The sequence below is a fragment of the Cygnus olor genome, chromosome Z (assembly GCF_009769625.2).
Source record: "Cygnus olor isolate bCygOlo1 chromosome Z, bCygOlo1.pri.v2, whole genome shotgun sequence".
NCBI classification, from domain to species: Eukaryota; Metazoa; Chordata; class Aves; order Anseriformes; family Anatidae; genus Cygnus; species Cygnus olor.
This window is the reverse complement of record NC_049198.1, coordinates 18,945,516-18,958,516: the sequence shown is the minus strand read 5'-3', so window position 1 is coordinate 18,958,516 and position 13,001 is coordinate 18,945,516. Positions and strand designations below refer to the sequence as shown.

At 36.1% G+C, this 13,001-nt stretch overlaps 1 protein-coding gene across 7 annotated transcripts in view; it reads right to left on the bottom strand.

Moving 5' to 3' along the window:
- The window catches only part of MAP3K1 (mitogen-activated protein kinase kinase kinase 1), a 60,515-nt gene that overhangs the window by 8,160 nt on the left and 39,354 nt on the right, over window positions 1–13,001 (bottom strand). For all 7 annotated transcript variants that reach the window (XM_040540464.1, XM_040540465.1, XM_040540459.1 and 4 more), the window contains exons 4-14: window positions 12,153–12,353; window positions 11,169–11,285; window positions 10,475–10,623; window positions 7,992–8,113; window positions 7,178–7,259; window positions 6,878–7,055; window positions 4,570–4,860; window positions 4,013–4,134; window positions 2,749–2,840; window positions 2,300–2,489; window positions 714–1,989 (exon numbers count right to left, since the gene is read on the bottom strand). In XM_040540464.1, coding sequence (XP_040396398.1) covers window positions 714–1,989; window positions 2,300–2,489; window positions 2,749–2,840; window positions 4,013–4,134; window positions 4,570–4,860; window positions 6,878–7,055; window positions 7,178–7,259; window positions 7,992–8,113; window positions 10,475–10,623; window positions 11,169–11,285; window positions 12,153–12,353 — 2,820 coding nt within the window. The remainder of the gene's footprint in view (window positions 1–713; window positions 1,990–2,299; window positions 2,490–2,748; window positions 2,841–4,012; window positions 4,135–4,569; window positions 4,861–6,877; window positions 7,056–7,177; window positions 7,260–7,991; window positions 8,114–10,474; window positions 10,624–11,168; window positions 11,286–12,152; window positions 12,354–13,001) is intronic.

The window sequence follows — 13,001 nt, the reverse complement described above, 5'->3', positions numbered from 1 at the left end:
ATGTTTTCTACTTAATTTACTACTGGCAATTTGTGCTTCACATGTTGTTACCTCATGCAAATGATCGCAAAAAACAATGTAAGATTTCTTTCTTCTTCCCAGCAACACTACCAATTCTGCCACCTTTCCTAGGCATGTAGCCTCAAAAGCTTTCAGCACCTTTCTTACTCCATCAAGTCAATACACTCAAACATTTTGGTGAACTTTCATAAAACACTCCTTTCTCTCTCTATTGTTATTTCTTGTGCTTCTGTTCACTTGCAATCATTGTTTTTCTGGCTTCTAAATATCTCGCAGCTTCTGTCTCAACACGTGCTGACAGCATAATCTCTTCCTACTCCTCTTTTTCTTACAGAAACTAATTTAGTATTACATGATAGCCTTCACAGTAAATCAGCACTAAGACCCAGTTCGGTTCTACTCCTTCCTGAAAACTCTCTCATATTCTGCTTCCTCACTTTTACACTTCCTTATTTGCTTTTTTAAAGGTTGGCACATTGAATGTCTCTCTTCCAAACACCTTCTCTAAATTTGTTAATAACCACAGAAGGTTTCTATTTGCACATGCAATGTGCATACCGATGGTGTATGTTTATATTCCAACTTCTAGGAGAGGATACTGAGTCTGTGTTTCTGTAACTCTTCAAACATACCAACACTGCTTTAAATTCTATGAATCTCAATTTATGCTAAATTTCCATGTGTATACTTACATCCTGCTGGATAATTATGATATCTTCACCATTTTCAACCTGTAGTTGGGGAATTATTGGCAGGGCATCTTGAGACGCTGACATTGCCATAGCAATAGCTAAAGCTTCCTCTTCTTCAGCTTCCATCTTTTCCTTGCATTTTTGATTATGATTTACATCATCTTTGTAAGTATCATCATTTTCCGCCCGCTCAGGAGAAAGAACTGCAACTTCGGACTTGAACGTAACTGTGCCATCACTTGTTGGCATGGAAGCCTCAAGTAGGTCCTCAATACTGGAGTTGAGCTCTGCATTAACATCCAACCGACACTTCTCATCTACCGGTGTGAACACCGTCTCTTCACTTGGAATAACCGCGCTGCTATTACTACTATTGCTGTCACACTGTGAAATATCGTTCAGGTCAAGCGTCATACCATTTTTTGACGTTTCCCCCTGCTTGTTCATATCACATGGAGTGGGTCGTGATGGCTTTGGCCTGTGTATGTGACTGGATGGCAATGGCCTGGCTTGGGTGAAGACTGGAGAAAGTTTCTCTGCTTCTTTATTTTCAGAACAGTTTCTCTGAAACTGGAGAGAGAGTTTCCGCTGTGTTTGAGGAGAAGGTGAGGGGATTTTGCAGGGAATGAATCCCTGAGGTCTGAGTTTAGAGACATCTGTTACAGTGCCAGCTGGTACAGATGGGTTTGAAGGAGAGAGAAGCGTTGGGAATAGTGACTGGGAATGATTGGATGAGGAAGAAGAGTTCAAACACTGACTGTGGGGTTTTCCTTTTGTTTGAACAGCTGGCTTTGGTTGCTCAGTGGTTACTGATGAAACAGGAAGTCCCACAGCAAGGCCAGCCAGTGTCTCAGAAATGTCCTCTGGACTGGCACTCATTTTTTTGTCACTTAAACCTTTCCCACTTTTCCCTGATAACTGGACAGTATTGTTAGGTGTATTATTTTCTGTAGCTTCTGGAGAGTTATCTGGTACAGGTAGCTGCAAAAAGTCTTCATGTCGACAATCCCCGGACTGCATTTCTTCCATCCCTAGCTGGATAGCTTCTGCAATTTCCATTTCATCTGCTATTGCCATCAAACGTCGACGCATTCTTGCATAATGAGTTGAGCTTGTCACACTCAACATTTCTAAAAGCTTTACAAAAACATGAGGCACTCTTGCCACCATTCTTGCGGCACTCAAAAATACTCTCCGCGACAGTTTACCAACCATTGAGTGGGAATTGTCAATTGACTGCAAGGCGAAATTTAAGAGGGAGAGAAGTTTCTTATACCTGACAAAAAAAAAGATAGTGTTTTATACAATGATATGCTCTAGTTAACTTGCGCTAAGAAAGCCATTTCAAGACAAAGTATTTAGCTATCAGTTCTGCAGTAGCAAAAAGACTTACTGCTGCACTGATGCTTCAGAATTATTTAACAGATCAGAAATTTAAAAATGGCAATCATTTGCTCTAAAGTTGGTTCACTGTTTCCTGTAGTATACACTATTTGTCTACAGGAATTAAACCTGCCATTTTTTGACAGATCACCAACAATATGCTCAACTACAAAGAGTAGTAGTCAAATAGTGTAAGCAAGTACCTGTCTACTACAGTATCGGCCTGTAAAACATCTCCACAGACAATGTGAGGATAAAATTCACCAGGAAATTCCAACAGAAGTCTGTCTATAAGACAAAGTCGTCCCAGTAGCGCTTGCCAGTTGCTAGATTCAGTTTGGGTTCCAAGAATACAATTTAAGACATAATCAACACCACCAATACCAATGGACCCTAAAAAAAAAAGTAGTTAAAAATAAGGATTAGATACATACCTTCACTGTTTAAATTCCATAGGGATCAGAACTGTGTCACACAGAAATACACCTGTGCGCATCTCTAACCCCGTCTCTCTATGGGGTACTAACCCCATCTCTAAACTCCAAAGACCAATGCTGTTGCTGATTTTGGATAAATTTTGTATTTAATTTAAAACACTTCAGTATGTTTGCTTGTAATTATAATTCATTTACATATGAAGAGCTATTATTACCAGACTTAAGTATTTCTCTCCCAACCGCCAGCTCTCCTGCTTGGCCTTTACACATCTCCAGTAGTGTTGAGACTGAAAGTTGACTCGTTCGACTACAAGAAATTAAAAACAAAATTATCTCTTTTAGCTGATGATTTCAAGGGAAAACATTAAAACATTTTAATAACCATTAGCTTGGAACTCTGCTTGGAAATCAACTTCACATCATTTTATTCCAATCGCCTTGTATAATGCTCTATCTTGTAAGCTACCACTAGCCGTGAGATTTTTACAAGGACATTTCCAGAAACTTAGTATCTATCACTAACAAATAAATAAAACAAATAGCAGTCAGCTTCCCCATCTCTCAGTACATCCCCATTTCGCAAATTCTTAGAGAGATGCTTTTAGGCAATAATCTCTTATTAAAGAAATCATTCAACAGTGCGTTAGAATTGTCTCTTGTAAAAACAGGACAAATTCAGAAATCCAACAACAGCTTTATTTCACTTTTTCTTTTATTTTAGATGCTCTATTGCTAGACTATTGCTGGTGGGGGTAGGGAACATCTCCAGCTGGTTTTAGAAGCAATGCTGCTTATTAGGAGCTAAACCGAAAGAGACAAATCATGCTGATGGTCTTCTGCATCTAGTACAAAACACAGCTGAAGAAATGCTTGGTCTGGCAGAGCAGACAGGGTGGCTTGGGACAGGAGGACAAAGCCTGCTCAAGCCAGAACTGCCAGAAGACATTCATTCAAGAATAGCCATCTTCTATCATTATGCTACGAAGTAAGAACTAACAGTATTATATTAACACTTAAGGAAATAGATCTATAACAGACTTTACTTTAGTAGGAAACATGCAAATATATTAAACACAAAACCTGGTAATTGGTTCTTGCTATAGAGTTTTAATGGGGAGTCAGGATAATTACACTAAAGCAATCCAACCAGTTGAAAAGGATGCTGAAAGGCTGAAGACTGCACCTGACATTTTCTTTCGTTTTATGGGAAAAAGTCTTTATGAAAGCAAAGCATCATATAAGATCTGTAAATACTGGAAAAATATTATCAGATGTGTTCAAAACCTATGTCTTTCAAGACTGAAGTTGGCTGTAGCAACTACCCTTTAACAAAAACATACCATGGTATGTTTATACTTATGATCCGTATATAGTTTACCATCACCTGTAAATGGTCTTCTAGTTTCACATAAAATATCAATAAATTAAGCTTCGAGGCATTTCAGTAACAATGGGTATGATGTTCATGGGACACCATACCTGTTGGCATCTGCACATTTAACTAATATTGTCTCTACAACTGGCTTGAGAAGGCGCTGTAGTTTAGTCCTTTCTGCCAAAGTATGACAAGGGGTATATACCAGCATGGCTCTTAAGGTTTTCTAAGAGAAAGGAGAAAAAACAATATATATGAAATTAGTTATACATTTTGTTTGCTTTTTAAATTAAAGTTGCAAATAGTTTTATATAAATTAAAAATATCAGTGAAATTTTGAAAAGATAAATAGCTTAATATGTACTAGCTGTTAGAATTAGTCATGTATCCTTTGAGACTGGCAAGAAGTCAGCGATATAGTCACTGTTAATACTAAGCACTGTAGCAAGCATTTCCTTATTTTTATCCAGTAGAGTCATGCCAATTCATTCTTTCTGTGGATTTTATTCATCCTGCTTTCAGATACTTAATAGTCGAGTCATCAGTGATGCTTAACAATATTTACAATTCCTGACTTCATACACCCACTCCTTCTCTCTCCCCTTTCAGAAGTGAAGTAACTTTGAAATTACCCGAATACAAACAGTAAACAACTACTTACTAAAGCAGCAACATACACTTTGTAGACAGGGTCAGCACAGACCATGGACAGCACACTGCAGCAGGATTCCACCACCACATCTCCTGAGATACTGGTCTGAGACGACCCGCTAGCTGCTCCCAGAGCTCCAGCACTTGTGTTGTTTCCATTGCTACTTCCAGAATTTCCAGTGCTTTCACCATTAGCCAGTAGTAGAGCACCACTAACATCATGTGAAAGACGTCTAAGTGCCATCTCTCTTATATTCCAGTTTCGAGAAAACAAGCAGCCAACTAACTCCATCCCAAACACCTGCCAAGGAAGAAGCAACTTTGCATGAGTCAAATTGAATAACACTACAACTTAAGAGCAGCAATCAGAAAAGAGAAAAATGTTTCTGTTGAAATACCATCTAAATAAGTCTAATAGCAAGAATGTGTCAGAGGGTATACAGTATTTCTTAAAAAAAATTCTATGATAGAAATGAACTCTCATAAATGATGTGTCATCAGTTCTCCAGAAACTCTGCTAGGACAAGTTGGGAGATGATGGTGTGGCCAGTTTCATTCACTGTGTTTCAATCACTCACTATGCAGTCTCTTCATATACCTTGGTATAAACAACCCTAAAGCCAAGTTCTAGCTATACTAGGCAAAAGTTGCAACAGAAATAAAGGTGAAACAAGTTCCACCATTCTTCTTTAAAGAGTGTGATCCTTGCTCAGTTGAGCCCACCTCTAGGTTGGAGAGTATTTATCTTATCTGGCTCCAGCAACCCATTGTAGGTAACAGTAATTGACAACTTTGTATTTATGTGATACCTGCACAGTCAAGATGAGAATTAGGAATATTACATCTTATTACATGGACCTTTAATAATAGGCCTGAGATTAAGTCTGAAACTAAAAAAGGAAAAAAGTGAAAACATGACTGGGAAACCTTTCTTTCTTTGCGCAAATTGAATATAATTATTTCCAATAACAGCCAATCATAAAACTGATGGGATTCAGAGTAAGTTTTTGAATTGTTACAAGTGCTCTAGAATTAGACACTCATACAATAGAATCCTATTGTAGCTCTACCTCAAATAGTCCACTTTAAGCAAAGAGAGAAGACCCTGTGCAAACAACATGTGATTTATGTTCACAAGTGCCAGATCCTGCATCTGGCTTGGAACAATCCCAAACACGAATACAGGCTAGGTGACACCTGATAGAGAGCAGCCCTGCACAGAGGGACTTGGGGGTACCAGTGGATGATAAGCTTAACATGATCTGGCGAAGACCACCTCCAGCCCAGAAAGCCAACTGTATCCTGGGCTGCATCAAAAGAAGAGTGACTAGCAGGGTGAGGGAGGTGATTCTCGCCCCCTGTTCTGCTCTTGTGGGACCCCACCTGGAGTCCTGGCATTCAGCTCTGATGCCCCCAGCGTTAAGGTGGACATGCACCTGTTACAGAAGGTCCAGAGGAGGGCCACAAAGATGATCACAGGGTTGGAGCACCTCTCCTGCAAAGACAGGCTGAGAGAGCTGGGGTCATTTAGCCTAGAGAAGACATGGCTCTGGGGAGAGCTTTATTGCAGCCATTCAATATGTAAAATGGGCCTACGGGAGACATGGGGAGAGACTCTTTTATCAGGGAGTGTAGTAACAGAACAAGGGGTAATGGTTTTAAACTAAAAAACTTAGATTTAGATTGGATATTAGGAAGAAATTCTTCACTATGAGGCCCAGGCTGCCCAGAGAAGCTATGGATGCCCCATCCCTGGAGGTGCTCAAGGCCAGGCTGGATGGGGCTTTAAGCAACTTGGTCTGGTGGGAGGTGTCCCTGCCCGTGGCAGGGGCGGGGGTGGAACTGAGTGACCTTTAAGGTTCCTTCCAACTCAAACCAATGATCCCTATGATCTTTGTGTTAATGTTCTCTTATACCTGGCCGATTCACTAGATACCACCACAACCACCATCGTAACCTTTTTCAGAATCAATAGTATTAAGAAACTCACTTTTTCCTCTTTTCTCCACATTTTCATCCACAGATAGCATCAACAATGCAAAATTTAAATGTGAAACAAAGTTGGAGGTATAAAACAAAACGCTACTCCTCTTATTCCAAGCTCTTTCAAAAAATCCTTTAGTAATTAAGAATAGCAGAACAAGTGAATACACAAGCATGTTTCTTGCTTTCCAGAAGACACAATGATCATAGCTTCTTCTGAAGGAAACGCGAGTAGTTTTGCATTAGTGCTGTGCAAACGTAATATTCACTAAGAGCAGCAAATCTGTTCAAAATGTTTTTGTAAAAGAAGCTTCAGATATAAAAAGAAAAATTACCTGAATCCATGGCTCAGCTAAATCTTTATAAGCAGAAGGAATCTGCTGGACCCCATAATGAGTAAGGTTAAAATTGCTCTCTTGGGTTCTTCTCTGTGATCCAACTGTAGATTGCTGTTGAGTTTGTTGCTGAACCACACGGAGAACAGATGACTCCACAGGGCTAGGCAATTCATGACTACAGATTAACAACAAGCAGCACAGATTAATGAATGAAACATTAAACAAAGTAAACACTTTACCATATTTAAGAACATAAACAGAGATCCAGAAACAGTTATATTCAGACTGACCACTTACCTATAGAAATCATGAGATCTCCATTTAGATCTGCAAAGAGGACATATAAGTGGCTCTCTGTTTCTTCTACATTCTTCTGCCCCTGGAAAAAAGCAACAGGATAATATATATTCCAGTATTACTGTGTATATAACTGGAAGATGGCATTAGTATGTTCAAGATTTACTGAAGAATGTCAGTTTCAGGATGCACACTTCTGAACTGAGCCATCTCCAGCAGCCTAATAAATATGTAGTTAAACTTTTCTGCTTCAAGAAGTGCTTCATTTGAGTACTGTAATATTACAAGTAATAAACTGAAATATGGGTCTCAAACATAAGCAACATTTTTTAAAAAAGTATAAACATACATAGGGCTGAATTTTATTTGTTAAAACAAACTACTTGTATACTTCATTTAATGTAGTATGCAAGAATACTCCGTAATTCATTACATAATTCAAGCTGACAGTGGATGACTTTCATGCATTCTAATGGCAAGTCACAGAGGAGTAAAAGTCTGTTCCTAACCTTACTCTGATTGGACATACTCTTTAAGTTAAAAGAGATTCAAATTTCTATCATTGCAGTTAACTTCTTCTCAAAACACAAAATTACAAGCTTGATTGTGAATAACTGATATAACACAGCCTATCAGTAGTACCTAGAATGGTACCAAAGTCTCACAGAGTTGCAATTACCATGTAAGGGCATTTTTTTGTTTGTTAACTTTTATCTTTTAAAACGAACAAACAACATAATGAAACTCACTATGTTATAATACTTTTGCATATTTAGAGTCACCACAGTTTAATGAGACAAAGATGACAACATACATATTGACATGCAGTGGTGATGTAATTTGTTCCTGCATCCATCTTCACACACAGTCAGGCTTTCTTCATCCAGCATGCCTAACAAACAAATGGGGCACATCTGTTCTTCTTCATCCTTCATACTACAAAAAAAAAGGTAATTGTGACTATTAAAACAGCATATCAGAATTCAGAACAGGCTTTAACCATAAAAAAATTTAGTTCCAGTTTGGAACAATCACTTCTAAATGACTATGTGCTATTCAGGAATAATTTTCCTTAAAACTTGGCCTGCATAAGCAAGCAACCAAATTTTTAGAAGCACTGAGGATAGACAACATTTTGTTGAAATGAAAGTCACAAAATGCATGACATCTTTTCAAACTAGGTCAGATACCAATTAGAGACTGAAAGGCCCAGCCTAGGGCACTTAGATTCACCCCCCCCTCCACTCTCCCCCAAGGCTTCTTTAACAAACCAAGCTTTGCTTTTTTACTTATTGTTTAGTCTTGAAAAGCTAGGAGCTTTTCAGATTTTGAAAGCTACATACTTTTTTTTTCCCCATCATACTCCTTTCAGAGTACTGAGTCATGAGTGAGTCTTTAGAGCATTACAGAAAACTGTAAATACTATTTGATGAACGTAAGTAAACTCAAGAATTAACAAAAGATAACAGACACTCAAGTTTTCTGTCATTGACAGAAACAGATGTAATGGATTCACTAATAAAGTGAATATACCTACATATCTCATGTAGATTTAAAAAAACACCATTTGCCTATTTTGCACGTTGCTTCCATTTTATCAACCCCATACCTTAAGTTTTAAATTCATGTAACTGGTGATTTCAACAGGAAAAAAAATAAAAATTAAACAGCATTTAAAGAAAAACTGATATAATCTTCTGCAATATTCCTTAAATGTGCAAAATTTATTATTCATATTAAAATCTTAAGTTATAGTTGGCACGTCTAGAAGTTTTAAGGAATCTTGTATTTGTTCAGCAACAGTAGTTTTTAAAATAAAAATATTTTGTATATACATTTGTTTCTCTACATATATATTCATTACTATTTCCTTGCAAACTGTTGATATGATTTTTCCACTGTAAAACTTATTTTTGAAGAATTAGTAATAAACCAAAAATAACTGCAAATCACAGTAAATATCAGAACTGAGTAAACTTTTATCTCAAATGAATCTGATGCTCAGTGTTCTCCAATACTTATATAATGCAAACACAGACTTGCACAAAATAGTAACCTCTCCCATTGAACCAGTAATGCTTGAAAATAGCCATGAGGTGTACTGGCAAACAACGGAAATATCTTTTATCCTGCCAAAAATGATAAGCACTACAATGAAGTTCACAATCCAGTGAAGCCATCCTGATGAAAAAAATAATTCTAGACAAGATATCTAATTAAAAGAACTGGCCACATAAGTGATTTCAGAGTAGATTATGTATTTATCTTTTTTTTTTAAGCATAGTTTATTTATAGTGACAATTTGAAAAAAAAACAGACAATGGAAAGACAATGGGAAATTAAGGTCACAATCTGTACATCAAAATTATAAACCTGTCTGAATATAGTCATCTAGCCATATGATTATAATCAAAAAATAATACACCAAGGTAGTCCTTATATTAGAGTTTCACTTTACAGAAAAAGTCTCAGTTCTGGTTGCCTTCTGTGGTTTGGCCTCTCTAGAGGATGCCTAGTTCACTCAGCCCACTAATTCATGCACAAATCATTTGTTTAAGAAACAGGATCTTTAATATCAGGAAAAGAACATGCAAGAGCACGAGTAGTAGAGGTTAGTAGAAAAAAAAGAAAGCTATCAAATAATCAAATATCACTTAAAACTGAAAAAAGACATCTTTTAATATGGTATAAACTAGAAAAATCACATTAGTTCAATAACTCCCTTCGAAATATTTTAATCATTCATTTTACATGAAAAAGGCTTTTAAAAATTTACCTAAACATATGCTCACATATTTTAGTATATGTTTATAAGCACGCAGTGTGTTTACCCAGAAAATTTTCAGTGTATTCTCATATGTACAAGCATATTTCCAAAGTAGTACAAATTTACTAGGACATGAGAAAAAATGAAACCCTGTTTCTTCATTTGTCAACATATACAGCAGTTGTGCAATTGAACAAATGCACATAAATAACTGTTTCTAAAGTTAATATATGCTTCAGTCTTGCATATAATCACATTTCTAAAACTTGTTTCCCAAATTAATAAATACTAAAAATTATTTTCCCAATTCTAGTTAACATTTTTCAAATGGAAGGTATAAAGCAAAGATGCCCACTTCTTACCACAATGACTAACACACGTTTGAGTCTTGATTGTTTGCAAATATAGAGATTTAACGTGGTTTGAAATGAAAGCAGCTTTAAACAAAAAGAATGTAGGTGATTCTAAACCTCCAAAATTATATAAAAACTACATAATAAAGCTTTTAATTCCTTTAGAAAAATACTAACCTGTGTTCTGAACTAGATGTAGAAGTACTAGATGATGACAATGTATGAGAATTTGACATGCGTGAGACAAACTTCTGGATGGTGTTACGAGATGGAGCTTTGATCCTCGAGCTACGCCTACTGTGATATTTCTGGAACAAACTCTCAACCTAACATCAGAAAAAGATAGCAACAGTAGCATTTATGCTATGAATAACTTGTATTTAAAGACAACATTGCTGAAGCTTAACTATTACTAGAAGAAATCTGTTGACCTTCTAAATAATATATTAGCAGCAGAACTACCAGGAATTTCAGAAGTTTTACTAATAAACAGATCACAAGAAACACCATTTACATCAAAAACCTATTTATTAAGAAAAACTAATCGTTTTAAGTATACACACAACCTTCTGAAGACTCACATTTTATTTAACTTTCAGCTAATCAGAGATGCAAATAAATAGGTTTGACTAGAAAATCCAAGATTTGAATCATTCACCACACTGCAACTCTCTACTAATTCTTTTAGTTACACCTTTTATTTGCAGGTTTTTTTCTACCTACATATCTCTTAAGATTAAATGAAAAACAATTAAAAACTAATTCTCATTGCTTTGAAATACAGCAGTTTTCAGCATTTTTAAAATAGTGCCCTGAAGGCTTTTACCTGACAGATTTTAGATTGCCATTAGATCTTTATGAGATTGATTACCTCAAAGTTCTTCAGTGTCTTTCTCCATAGCATTGGGTCTGAGGGTTCAAGCTGGAACACTCGCAGCATAACAAACAATAGATGAATACAAAATGTTCCACGACCACAGCTACAAGTCTGCAAAGAAAAATATATGCTAGGGCTCTACTGACTAGTTAATTACATGGATCAGTTTTCCACACTGAGGTGCATTAAAGAGATATATACTAGGCCCTCCTATTTTTCAAAAAAAAGCAAAATAGTATTTTATATATGTGTATAAATATCTTCTTACATGGCCCTACATAAAGTGAATTCCCAAAACATTATTCAGGAATATGTATAAAAAAATCAGACAATTATAATACCAGTTTTCTCCTTTCATTTTTAAAAGTCAACTGAAAGCTATAGCTATTCTCTATACTAAAAGAAATTTATGCATTTAATCTTAAAAAATATCTCTACCATAACAGCAAACTTAAATGAGATGCTTCTGTTTACACAAAAGTCGTATGTTCTCCAATACAGAATCAAGACACTACTATCAAAGTCTCTGAAAATGATATAATTATGGGTATTAATGGTATTATCACTCCATTAGAGTAATTGTGACATTGCTTGTCATTTATATATACTCCATTAAAAAAAAAAAGGAAAGGAAGTATTTCAGGGTGAGAAACTAGGAAAGCTGCCAAATTTTAGCCAAAAATGTTTAATAAGACATGCTTAGGAGCCACTTGTAGGAATAAGAAATTTACAAAGAAAAAGACTCTAGTTAAAAAAGTCATAAGAGAAGCTCTGGACAAAAATAGTACTTGCTATAAATACCTGACATATCTGACAAAAATACAAGCTAAGCACAGACTGCATCTTTTAAGCAATTAGGTATCTTTGCAGAACCATTAGCATAGGTTGGTGACTGAATCCGTTTTGTTTTTGTACACAATTTTCCAAGATTAAATATGAATTAATAAAAGCTATAGATAACACAAACATGTTCATTACCTGAGGCCCAATAAAGACTCTGTATTTATTATCAGGGCTGTCTCCTCCGATTAAGAAAGAGTTTGGTCCTATCTGCTGCAGCAGGTACAGCCTGGCTCTCATAACTTTGTTGACACGACGATTTGTTTCCTCAGGGCTGTATGGAGAGAAGCCATCTGGAGATGGGGCTCTTCGAGGTGGTGTTATACGTCCACTCTGAAACTACAGAAGTGGTTCTATCATTTCCAGTTCCATCAGTTCAGCTATGTATTTTGTTCAGAATGACATACAGTATGCATCCCCCAGACCTGAAACTACGACCTGCTTAGACTTCATGAATTTAAAGGGATTCATTTTCACTTCTATGATCAGAAATAGAAGACAGAAGAAAAACTGCAATTTTGTAACTAAAATAGTCTGACATTATGAGGGAAAGAGTCTTAAGTTGCTTAAATTTTCAAATCTTCATTGATAAACTTACCATATTACTACTGAATTAGGACGCATAATTCAACCAGATCATCATTTGCTCATGACTCAATAGATCAAGTTATGAAATATTAAATTAAATTTGTAACGTTAATACAAGTGAAGAAATCCTATGCCTAGAGTTTACAAAAGGAAATAAGAATTGACTTTAAGAAATTCCAGAGAAAAAGAAGAAGGATACAGCTCCCTCTCCTTTACACAATTAGAGCAACTATTGGCTCAGGTTGTTATTTTTGATGATGAGAAACAACAACAAGAAAGTGGCCCTTTTTTATTAAAATTGTTTTCATTTAAATTTTTCACATTTCTAATGTTATGAAATACTTTAATGACTATCCAATTTCAAATCTTCTGCTTTGATTTGCATCTACTTGGAATTTT